Below are 12236 nucleotides of genomic sequence, written 5' to 3'. Positions count from 1 at the left end.
CCAAAAAAGGAAACAGTTGAATTAAATTGTTTACTACATACTTAAACTTTTAAATATATTTTTTAAAATACTCAATTTCTTTATCAGCATAAGGGTTGGGGGAGGGGAATAAGCGTTAAGGATTAATGAGTATTAATTGATTTTAACATGAGATATAGGGGACTACAATCACAACAATTTACTAAGAATTATATAATAAGATATCATATCAGATAATTATAACTATTTAAAGTTTTAATACCCCCATAGAAAAAGTAAAGAATAAATCAATCGTTAAAAAAGAGGGGGAGAATCTGTGCAGTTGTTGGTCAAAACTCCATAACAACATAAAATTCAATTCCTGACTAGCAAAGTTAGAAGAGCAGTGAAATTACAAAAAGATTTGTCTGTAGCACAGGACACGAAGATCGAACCGAATTCAGACGGTAGCCTGTCAGTCGGCAAAACTCTTTTCTGATGTCGTAACCATGTTTGAGGTCTTTATGAGCTTGAGAAAGAACTAACTTTTTCATGTAAAAAAACAGAAAAAGAAAAAAAGCTGTTGGGTAAGCGATCAAAGTCAAACTATATAATGCAAGCATCGTAGTTTAGTCAAGGACATATATGGAGTTAGTTGCATACTTTATATGTTTATTTCAGGCCGGAGGTATTGCTCTTTGGTTAATTCTTCAAGCCTGATGATCACTTTTTTCGCCACATCGCTGTAGACATGGGATATGGAAGAATCGGGATTGGATATCACAACAGGGACGCCTTCATCAGAGCCACTTCTGATCCTCGTCTCCAATGGTACCTACTAGAGCAGTAACAGATTAAGATGAACAACATGCCACGTTAAGTATCATTAAGCCTGTCTAGGACATCGAGAATATTTCTTTCACACAGAAGAGTTGTCCATATTTATCATCACCACATAGATTTAAGGGAGATTATCATGGCACAAGTCAGCTGCTAATCATGGCCTTGAATTAATGGATGGGAAAAGAAAGATTTCTGCCTTTCGTCATACTTGTAGACATTGTAACTACCGAGAAAATAGTATACGAGTACAGAGTAAAAGACCGATTTGGCAGCAATACCTCTCCAAGAAACTTCATACCCATTTCTTCAGCAGTCTTTTGAGCTCCGCCTTTACCAAATATGTAGTAAGGCTCAGAACAGTTTGGACATTTAAAGTAACTCATGTTCTCCAGGATTCCTAAAATCTGCAACGCATATCCAACAATAGTAATCAAATATACAAAATCCAAATTGAAAACAAAAAAAAAAGAAAAAACAAAAGAAAGAAAGAAAGAAAGAAAATTGGTGCAAAGGTTAGAATGCTAAATCGAACTAACAAATGTTTTAGTGTTGTCAAAAGTAGTAAAAGGTTGCAATCATTGAACACCAAGTAACACAAGTTTCTGTTCCCTTACTCTGGGGGGGGGGGGGGGTACAACAACTTTCTTTTCCTGACAGTTAGCCTCTACATCCATCAGACACAAGCATTCATGTAATACATACTGGAAATGCTATAATTTGACTATCTTCAGGACAAACTCAACCACATGTGAAGCAGTTACGAGACACACACATAATGTGTGCGTGTGTCAGAGAGAGAGGGAGAAAAGCATATGTTGGCCAAAAATTCCTTTCAAGGTAACACCTCATCTCCTTTCTAAAACAAGTTGATGCAAACAGTAAGGCCTACAGTCTATTTTTGTCTCGGTGAAATGAGAGATTGCACGCATCACAAACAAATATGCGAACACAAACTACATAGATCCAGATATGGTTATACCGGCACGTTGACTTGTGAGAACATTTTAACACCTCTTCGAGCATCCATTAATGCAACATCTTGAGGAGTTGAAACAATTAATGCTCCTGTGACAAGCCGAAATTGCTCTTATAGATCAGTTATTTGTCAAATCAAAGAATTAAGGCATAGTGGAAGAAAGAAAATTCTAACACTTGGTACACTGACAAAAATTAATGAGCTGATTCTCCTTAACAAAAAGGTAGATAAAACCCCAAGCAAACATCCCATTAGACAATAAAGCATGTATTTCCAGTTGCATCATATAACTGATTGCACATGAATGCATGAGCATTATTACTTGTATGACAATAAATTGCTTGCAGCAATTCTTTTTAGGCTGAACCATGAAAAACTACTTCCAAAGTCCCAACTACCTGACAACTGCAATCTCTGGGATATGGAAATCTGAGCATCACCAGTGCCAGGTGGCATGTCTACCACAAGAATATCTAGGTTCCCCCAATGAACTCCTCTCGTCATCTGTTCCAGTGCTTTCATGACCTGAAGGGATAAAAGGTATATCAAATATGACTTGATTTTGGTGGCATCCATCCAAAATAATAGGATGCTTTCCATCAGCTGTCATCGCCAACCAAAGGACGCATATATAAATCATAAGAGGTATCACTTTGCTAGCAAAAAGTTTCGATTTTATTATCTCAAAAACTAAATTAATGAAAAAATAGGCAGGTGAAGAACAACCTGCTAAAGCCAAACGAAGACAAAAGCATATACTTGCCATAGGACCTCTCCAGACAATTGCCTCCCCTTCTGCGACAAGAGATCCCATTGACATGCATTTGACTCCATAGTTTTCAATTGGGATCATTTTCTTATCTGCCAAGAAGTATCACCAGAAAAGCAGAAAAATGTTAAAAAGAAAAAAAAGTTCCTAAATGTTAGGAAGTGGTTGCTACTCCACACAGATTATGCGCATTCACTATACACATTAAGCAAATAAGCATAAGAGGTGTCATCCTAAAGATTTGCAAATGAAACCCCAAAATAAGTGGACACACGGACCAATGGGCAGTATGCTACCTCAATAAGATGTGTAAAACAAGATAGGCAAGATACCTCAGTTTCAAGGTAAAGTGGACTCAGAAACATCAATCAACAAACTAGCATCTGGTAGAGAGGACACCTTGTCAAGTACTTTCTCAGGGAGATACTTGCTCAAAAATCGTTTATAATTCAAACTAGATAACATTTTCCAGAAGAATTAAGAGGCCTGTTCCTCATATCACGCTACTGGCCTACATGCTGCTGGAAGTCTAAGAAATTTACTTGACGTATACAACACAGAGACAGCAGTGAGTTTCTTGGCAGGCCTCAGAGAGAAAACTCAAAACTCGGGGAATTTCATAAAAGAATAATTAACATGGGAAGATTGATAGCAACGACATATCTAAAATCCCAGAAAATGAGTCCTAAACAAACTAGCCCATTGATCTCCATTGCTTCAGAAACTTAAATTCGGGTGTTATTAATACCTCAACATAACCTGTCAAGACTATTCGAAGAAGAAATTGCCATAACATCTAACAAGTGCTAGTTCTACTGATCACTTCCTTAAACACAGACAATGAAAATCAAATTGCAAGGAGAATGCAGGAGCCAAGAAGATAACTTATCTAACTTACTGAAACAACCAACAAAGTATAAAAATTGTTAGAATGCATAGTAAGGCCATTAAAGCACCACCTGCACTCACTTCAGGCTTTCCACGGAGTTTCATCATGATAGGAATCGACGGCCCGTAGACATCAGCATCGAGCAGCCCAACTTTAAGCTGACACTTATTTGCCAGTGAAACCGCCAAATTAACTACAAATTTACAGCATATAGAAACATCACACTGTAGGAACGTCAAAAACCCAAATTGACAACATTACCAAAAACCCATATTTTAGACACAAAGGCAACCCAAGAAGAATCACTTCATACACACATTTCACCTATAAGAAATCATCCCAAAACTACAATTTCTTTTTTCAAAAAACAAGAAACTGTCACAAAGTACCGGCTGTAGTAGACTTGCCAACGCCTCCTTTGCCGGAAGCAACAGCTATGATGTCTTTAATCCCTTCAATCTTCAAATTTTGCAAAGGGGTTCCCTTTCCACTCTGCACAGCGAAACCCCTGAAGCCTCCAAGCTAACATGACAGCAGTAATTTCTCGATCAATTTCGAGTTCAAGAAACTAAAGCGTGGATTCCGATGATAGCCAGTAGAATCGCAACTTACGGTATAACGTCTCGGAAGACGGTTCATGGATTCTGAAATACTGAAACAATTTCCCAAGAAGAATGCCCTGAGGCGAGAGCGAACCCAGCGAAGAGTCGGGTGATTAGTTCATCGGATCGCGAACCTGAACAAAATGGATCGGATCTTGATGGTCCATGAATTACTTATCGAACCCGATTAGTACCATTTGAGCTCGTATTCTGCATCTCCCGTCGGATCTAACCGACACTTAGGCCTTGGGTTAGTACTTGAAATTAGGGTTTAATTCGATTCAAACGGACCAATTAAAATTTATTTAAATTCACTTAATTTAACAAATTAAATCTTAAAAAAAAAAGTATTCAAACTATTTTAAATTCAATCAAACTCGACTCAATTAATTTTAAAATAATTAGGACAATTACTTAATTAAAAGATTTGTCGTATTATATTCATTCTGCAGTTCAACTCACGTTAATTATTTTATTTATTTTTAATTATATATTTTTATTTTTAAAATATTTTTTTAATGTATTTAATTATTTAATTACATATACACAGTATTATGTTTCGTGGTAACTAATATTATTTTATAAAAAAAAAAAAAAGTAAGATCTGACCCTCCATCGCTTATTATAAGCATCCAAAAATTGGTAGGCAAAGTGGTAGATTCTGTCACACTGTTTTGACCTTTTCCATAAAATAGAATCATCATAAACGCACGTGCTACCACGTCTGCGTCCCATCTCTATCTAATCATACCTAACCCAAATATTTATACTTGAAAATTTTAGTCAAATAATAAAATTAAAATTTCCTAATTTAAAAATCATATGGTGCGAACAATTGTTCTATACTAATTATAGATATAGAGTTTTAGGAGTTTTTAATGCCTTCATTTCTTAGGTCGTATCTTACACAACGACACATTAATTAAGTCGTAAGCTGTAATTCTAGTATCATAAATATATATGTATTATGTATTAAATGGTATTTGTCAAAAATAATATTTAATGATGACTTATTTGTGTACCAATTATAGATACGATTTTTCTCTCCCTCTCTTTTATATTTATTTTTATGGACAGTCATAATGAGAAGCACTTGGTTATAACAAAAGCTTATTTGAAAAATGCAACTAAATCTCGAAGCCTCTTGAATAGATTTTTGTGGCTAAATTCATGCTACACTGAGTTATTTTACATATTGTATATAAGTGAGTACGACATATATTTTAAATTTTTTATGTGTTGATTGTTGATCTGTTTAGTATATTTTATAGAAAGTGTAATATCTATAGGGCCAAATCTTTGTATTAATTTCATATATCGAACTAAATTACACTAATCCATGATACTATTATAATTACATTTTAAAGGAAAATTCGAAGAAAACAAGTGATAAAATTCAATAATTGGAATAGTGAAAAAAATAAAACACATAGGAGTGTGTCACCTACACATAGGACGACAGGAGTTCTTGTTTTACATACGAGAGACAGCCTAGGGAATCTGAAATTCGGTTGGTTTCAACGGTCAATCATTTTGCGGGGCAAGGACCCTGTTGTAATTTCACCACGTAATGATGTTTCTCACAATAACTTTCATAGTTGGTGATCATAACTCATAATCAACCCCATCATCTGCGTGTTTTCGTTGCTATCTCCTTGTGTTCTCTCTGCCCCCCATGATGCTGCATTGACAAAAACTGGTAATCTTTCTTTCCCTTGTTTTTTTTTCTTTTTTTTGTTTGGGATAATTTTCTTTTACGATCGATTCATCCGTGCTCGCAATGTGCATTGATCCTCTTTTGTTTTGGTTATTAATGGGATATTAATCCTTGATTTGTGTACGATGGGTGGATTGAGTTTAGGGTTCTTTTTCTGTTTTGGGTCGATGATGTCCTTGCTTGTTTTTCGAGGACGAATCGATGTGTTTTTGAATGGGGAATGGGTCGTGATGGGTTCGGCTGTAATTTGTTTCTTACCTGTTTTTGTGAAATGGGTTGCTTATTTTTTTGATTGTTACCGAAGATTCCGTTTTCATGGCTGCTTTTGATTGTTTGATTTTTGTCTTCTCAGTTTGAATGATCTCTTTCTTATTTAAAGAAAGAGAAAGCATCGTGGGGATTTGAGGTGATCCTGGAGATTGAATCGTTGCAATGGCTGCTGAAAGTTCATCTGTGCGGAGGAGGAAGCCGCATGGATTTATGACACTCTTGTCATCGGCGGCGTGTGAATGGTTCTTGATGTTCTTGATGTTTGTGAATGCAGCATTTTCGTATTTGCTCACAAGATTTGCTCAGTATTGTGAACTGGAAACACCTTGTCTGTTATGCTCAAGGCTTGATTTTGGGAAAAGGAAACCTGGAAGTTATTGGAGCCTGTTGTGCAGTAGCCATAGGGAAGAGATATCATCCGTGGTGTCTTGTTCTGTCCATGGTAAGTTTGCTGATGTTCATGGGATGTGTGAAGAATGTCTGATGCCAATCGCCACAAGGAACAAAAGGAATTCTGAATCATATAGGTTGCTGGTGGGGAAATCGTGGGTGGATGTCGATAGATCTGTTCTTCAGAGCTTAATGTTGAATAAGAATATAGTCGTTCCTCCGGATAGTAGGATGTGTTCCTGCTGCAACAAGCCATGGAGAGCTAAATCTAATGCTGAAAGATTGCTTGAACCTGGCCTCGTTGGGTTGGGGGCTTCCAAGGCTAATGTCAAGCCTCCTCTGCCTCGTGCGCCAGGCCGCAGTCGTTTCAGTCGTCGGGATAGCTTGAAGAGGATAAGGGATAAAGCCTCAGGGGCAATGGGCAATAGTGTTGATACATTGTGTCATGTAGGCTATACCAAGCTGAAAATCTCATCTGATTCAGAGTCGGAGGTCCCCATCTCAGAGGATGATGATGATGGAAATACTGGTTCTCATGGGGTAAACCGTGGTGAAATCTTAAATGTGGTTCAATGTGATAGGAAAGTTCTCGATCAACCTAATCTGGTAGATCCTAGTGAGCAGAAGTACATGGATTCTTCATCTTCAGATGCTTTCAAGCAGCACGTTCTGGGAGATCTTGATTGGAGAAAGTCTTGCAATGAGCCGAGTCCATCATTGAAACAGAAGCTAACTTCTCTAGAGAATGGTTCCCAAGTATCTGATGTTGTGGGACCTTCTGTTGGGCAGTCGGCAGAGACTTGTAAATCTGCTGTTTCTCTCAATCACATGCTAGCCATCCATGTACCACCCGAGCCCCTTCCTTTTCACAACGTTCCTTCCTTAGTTGCTGCCAAGAAAGGAGATGCATCTGTGGTCAAAGATATAGAAGCTACTGCAGGAACTTCTTCAAATGATGCTCATTTGTTAGACTCAAGTAATCTTGACTGCAATGATGCTCTGACACGGGACGATGAAACTCAGGAATTATTCGACAAACATGAACTTGAGCCAGTTAACAAATGTGATTCTGCTAAAATTGAAGAAAATGTGAAGATTGTGCCACAAATACCAGCTTATGAGGTTGGTTTGTTGTCGAATGATACCAGTCCAAGAGCTCATGACGAAGATGATAAGTCTGGAATAGATGAAGATTTTGGTTCTGAGGTTCTTCCGGTTTCAGGGTCAGATAAACATGAATTTGAGCCAGTTAATAAATGTGATTCTGCTAAAACTGTAGAATCATTGGAAATTGAAGAAAATGTGAAGATTGTGCCACAAATATCGGCTTATGAGGTGGGTTTATTGTCAAATGAGACCAGTCCAAGAGCTCATGACAAAGATGATAAGCCTAGAATAGATGAAGATGCTGGTTCTCAGGTTCTTCCGGTTTCAGGGTCACCAACCACAAATGAATCTGACTATGAAGCTCTGGTAGGAATCACTGTGAGTTATATTGAAGGTGAAAGTATTGTTGATATACTGAAACGTCAGATTGAACACGACCGAAACATCATTAATTCTTTGTACAAAGAATTGGAGGAAGAAAGAAATGCTGCTGCTATTGCGGCAAATCAGGCAATGGCCATGATCACAAGATTGCAGGAGGAGAAGGCGACACTTCATATGGAGGCCTTACATTACTTACGGATGATGGACGAGCAAGCAGAGTATGATATGGAGGCACTGGAAAGGGCTAACGAACTCCTTGCTGAAAGGGACAAGGAATTGCAAGACATGGAAATTGAGTTAGATTTCTACAGAAGTAACTTGCTTGATGAACAAGAGGTATACAACGTACAGAAAGAGACCTCCATTGTGTATAATCAAGTCGCAGCCCATACCGAAAACATTCCTAAACTGATGAACAGTTCCGCATCAAACCTTGATGATGAAAAACACTCCGTCTGGCAAGGTTTAAAGAAGTTGGAGACTCATCTCCATCAAGCTCATCTTAGTGGGAAATTAGATGGACTGCCGTATGTCCTAAATCCTGAGAAGATCAAAGTAGAGCTTGCTAATCTTGAAGAATTACCCCCCAATGGTGAGACATTAAATCAGAAGAAAGAAGAGGACGGTTCAGTCGTGCACAAAGTTATTCCCCTGTCAAATGGAAATTACTCTCAAGATGGTGCATTATATGGCAATCCAACTCAGGGGAAGGAAAATGTTTGTCTGCATCAAAACAGTGACAACTTCTCAGCAAATCAAGGTGAAATAAACTCCAGCATTGTTGATAAGGAAATTGCAGAACTTCATGACAGGCTGGAAGCTCTTCAGAAGCACCAAAACCTGCACAAGCATGCTTCCGAATTGCTCAGAAATGGTAAAAATGGAACACAAGTAGTTCAGGAACTAGCTCATCAGATACACGAGTTGCGGAAAATTGAAGTCCAAAGATGACTTCCCTTCCCTGGAAATAGCATATCAATCAACTCAATGGTAAGTGTTTTCTTCACATAATTGTGACTCTGAGTATATGTACAATTTTCGACTTTGAAGATAACATTATCACTGCATGTTAAATACACTAGCACATATTCTCCAAGATTTCAGTGCCATTTTCTAGTCATAAACCATGTTTACCATTTCATGTTGTAAGAGGCTCTAATGCCGCTGTCTTGCTAAAATTTTTTTGTCCGAACGTTCTCCAGACGAACGACTTCAAGAGAAGGGCTGTGGCAGACAGAGAAAGCCATCCACATCATCATCAGACAGAGATGATCGATATCCATCTCAGGCGTCAGCCTGGATATTGCTGTAATTACAAGACTTTGCATAGAAAACTCCATTTATATTAGAACATGTATAAACAATCCAAATTCTTTCAGGATTATGTTCCATCTCATGAGTTGAGATCATGAACATAGCAGGCCTCGCTGGATAGCATTTTAGTAGAGTTAATGCAGGTTATTCCATGCATTAAACAACCTTGTAATATTCGGAGATCACGCATGTTTTATGTATGGCTGCAGGAGTTTTAGGCGTGCTCTCCATGTCGAAAATAGCATAGAGTAGTTTCGACATCTTTTCATCTGTTTATGCAGTGGAAATCTGCTTCCTGTGAAAGTTCAAGTGCTGTAGTTTTCTTTCTTTACCTTCATTTTCTACCATGTTTATATATAGAAATAAATATATACTTTTTGCTGATAGCTGTATGTATCTTTGTTGATGAACATGGAGATGGCAGTATGGTGGGTATAGCCCTATGTGTGTGTAAAGACTATGTGATTTAATTTATTTAAGCAAAGATTTTAAGGTAAATTGCAAATTACCTCTCCGTGTTGTTTGAAATGTTCGCATAAACTCATGTGAAAAATAAAATACCATTTCATCCCTATGTCTTTTAAAAAGAAACGTGCTGCCTCCCTGGTAAGGGGTAATTTGCTTCTTTTTAAAAAACACAGGAAGATAAAACAATAATTTTTATTTTTCATAGGGGCTTATGTGAATATTTTGGATAACACATGAAGGTAATTTGTAAAAATTTATACACGTGCGTGTAAAAAGTTAAAAATAAAATAAATTGATGTGGTCGAGGTTTTGTTGCTAAGGAATAAATCGGGATTTTACCACGACGGACTTTTACACCAGGTGAAATATTGTTTCCGCAAAAAATGTGTAATAATCAAGGAGGGGTCTTGTCAATGAATAGTAGTAATCCCGATTTATTCCTTAGCAACAAAACCTCGACCACATCATAAATGATGCGATAGAATTTATTACCGTATCTGTTTATATCATTTTTGCGATTTTAACATAGACATATGTCTGTATCAATTACATTTGAGTCAATTTTTATTTTATTTTCTTGAAGCTCTATTTGAGTAATTTTATATATCGCTTCTTTCTCATTCACGTTTTTGTCGCTTCCCCTAATTTCATGTGGTTGTAAAGGTAAATTTATAAAAACGAAAAATTCTTATCCAAATCAAGTTTGATCGAACCAAATCAATCACTTAATAAGATATATCTGATAACTTTTTTTAAACTAGATATTAATTATATGGTGAATATATCACATCTGCTATATAACCGTTTTCGATCTAACCAACAATTTGGACTAAAATTTCCCTTAAATTACTTACATTCAATGAGTCAATGCTTTTGAGAAAAAGAAGGGTTAGATGGAACTTCTTTATATGGGCACACTATAAACAAAGTTAATTAAGTAGGATTAATAATTTTATTGCAAATGATATTTTGTTTAATTTAAGACTATTACTATTTGCACATGCATTGAACGTGATATTTTAATACACGATTGAAAGGTACTTACTTCGTTTATAAAAAAAATAGTTTCTACGCCGAAGATGTTAATATTTATTTGTGATTTGTATTTAAAAATATTTTTGAAATATCTATTATTCTCGTACATTTAAAAAGAAAATATAAAATAAATAATTATTATTATATTTTGATATCATTGGAAAATTGAATCAAGGCAAATACGAGGAAGGGAAAGGAACTCCAAACGAAGAAATAGCGAGAAATGATTGGTCCAATTTCCCCCACAAGAAACACGATGGGATCAGACAAGTACACTACATTCAAGTCGTTAACTGTCGCTTTCTCCACTCACTATTCTTCATCCTTTGTGTACAATCAACTTTTCTAGTAGGGTGTGGGGGGCATCTCTCTCTCATCTGCTCAATTATTTGTCAGAAAATATTTAAAAAAATATATAAATAATTCTTTTATAATATTGTAAATGAATAAATTATTTTCTTATAAAAAAAAAATATAGTAATTCACCTTCTTATGTTTTAAAAGAGACAATAATTTATCTTCATGTGTTTTTTAAAATGAAACAACTTATATCCTTAGACAGATAGGTAATTGTTTCATTTTACAAAAATATAAAGAGTAAATTGCTATTATTTTTTCATATGGGGTAATTTGCTCATTTGAATTATCACGAAAAGGTAAATTACGTTAAACTCGAAAAGACTTTACTTTTGGTACCATGCTATAAGTTTTCGTTCAGTTTGTATAATAGGATTAGCCATGATGAAATTGATTAAGATGATAAATTAAATAACGATTAATCCGGTTGTCCATTATTTGTTGTTTCGTTTGATGTATTATAGTGTGTGATATCATTTGTGATAATATAATTTGATATTTGATTGAAAAAAAATACAAAGTATGATTAAATGTGAAAAGACTATTGAAGGTATATTATTTGTTTAAGTTATTTTTATTTTAACATTGTAGTTAATTTGTGAAAAATTATAAAAGATTAAAAAAATATATCTCAATATTTATTGAAATTCAGTTGTTAAAATAATATTGTTGTAGAATATTTTCCTTTTTTTGCTATATTTATACAAGTCAGAAATTCAAAATAGAGTTAAAAAAAAAAAAGAAAGAGAGTGATGTTTAAATTTTTTTTTTAAAGTTATAAGAGTATGGGAAAAATTTTATTTTTTTGAAAAGTAGCAACTAATTAATACTCAAATATTTTTAAAAATTTCAAAAAATATGAAGTAGTATTTTTTTTATTAAATTATTATAAAAATGGAGAGAAGTAGATGGTAGAGAAAGTGAAAGGACGTTTAGGTAATAAAATTTTGGGATATTTACACTTTTTTCTTCGATATTTTGGTGTAATTAGACATAAATTTCTGTAGTTTAGAAAATTATATTTAGCATTCATAAAGTTTATTTTTGTCTAATAAATAAGCCCCTTCATTAGTCAAAATTGACTGAATTTGCTAATATTAATTAAAAAAACTAAATAAAAATTGAAATTTATTCTAAACTGACTGATTACTGTCGCA

The 12236-nt window shown here is 35.2% G+C and overlaps 2 protein-coding genes across 5 annotated transcripts; one reads left to right on the top strand and one right to left on the bottom strand.

The window, feature by feature from the left end:
- Positions 1 to 248: 248 nt before the first annotated feature.
- On the bottom strand, positions 249 to 4258 carry LOC148787959 (iron-sulfur protein required for NADH dehydrogenase, mitochondrial-like). 4 transcript variants are annotated; one of them, XM_088881193.1, is made up of 9 exons: positions 4048 to 4258; positions 3825 to 3957; positions 3506 to 3628; positions 2541 to 2638; positions 2176 to 2302; positions 1781 to 1866; positions 1080 to 1205; positions 622 to 793; positions 249 to 499 (listed from the first exon to the last, which is right to left on the bottom strand). In XM_088881193.1, the coding sequence occupies exons 1-8, from the start codon at positions 4072 to 4074 to the stop codon at positions 623 to 625; spliced, it is 891 nt and encodes a 296-aa protein (XP_088737319.1). In that variant the 5' UTR covers positions 4075 to 4258; the 3' UTR covers positions 249 to 499; position 622. The 4 variants fall into 4 exon arrangements, with proteins under 4 accessions (XP_088737319.1, XP_088737317.1, XP_088737318.1 ...); XM_088881191.1 differs by having other exon boundaries at positions 249 to 503; positions 4048 to 4257; XM_088881192.1 differs by having other exon boundaries at positions 249 to 793.
- A 1335-nt stretch (positions 4259 to 5593) lies between these two features.
- On the top strand, positions 5594 to 9611 carry LOC105163391 (putative myosin-binding protein 4). The gene is made up of 3 exons (XM_011081713.3): positions 5594 to 5736; positions 6107 to 8895; positions 9108 to 9611. The coding sequence occupies exon 2, from the start codon at positions 6187 to 6189 to the stop codon at positions 8854 to 8856; it is 2670 nt and encodes an 889-aa protein (XP_011080015.1). The 5' UTR covers positions 5594 to 5736; positions 6107 to 6186; the 3' UTR covers positions 8857 to 8895; positions 9108 to 9611.
- The last annotated feature ends 2625 nt before the right edge of the window (positions 9612 to 12236 follow it).

This window comes from Sesamum indicum, linkage group LG6 (assembly GCF_026168435.1).
Source record: "Sesamum indicum cultivar Baizhima isolate 11 linkage group LG6, ASM2616843v1, whole genome shotgun sequence".
In the NCBI taxonomy this organism is placed as follows: domain Eukaryota; kingdom Viridiplantae; phylum Streptophyta; class Magnoliopsida; order Lamiales; family Pedaliaceae; genus Sesamum; species Sesamum indicum.
This window is presented reverse-complemented; position numbering and strand designations above follow the sequence as displayed.

Coding starts and splice junctions, on each gene's coding strand:
- LOC148787959 (XM_088881192.1), bottom strand. CDS start 4,074: ATGAACCGTCTTCCGAGACGTTATACC. Junction 3,629..3,824: donor TGGCAAGTCTACTACAGCCG/GTACTTTGTGAC, acceptor GTAAATTTGTAG/TTAATTTGGCGGTTTCACTG. Junction 1,867..2,175: donor CCAGAGATTGCAGTTGTCAG/GTAGTTGGGACT, acceptor GGCTTGTCACAG/GAGCATTAATTGTTTCAACT.
- LOC105163391 (XM_011081713.3), top strand. CDS start 6,187: ATGGCTGCTGAAAGTTCATCTGTGCGGAGGAGGAAGCCGCATGGATTT.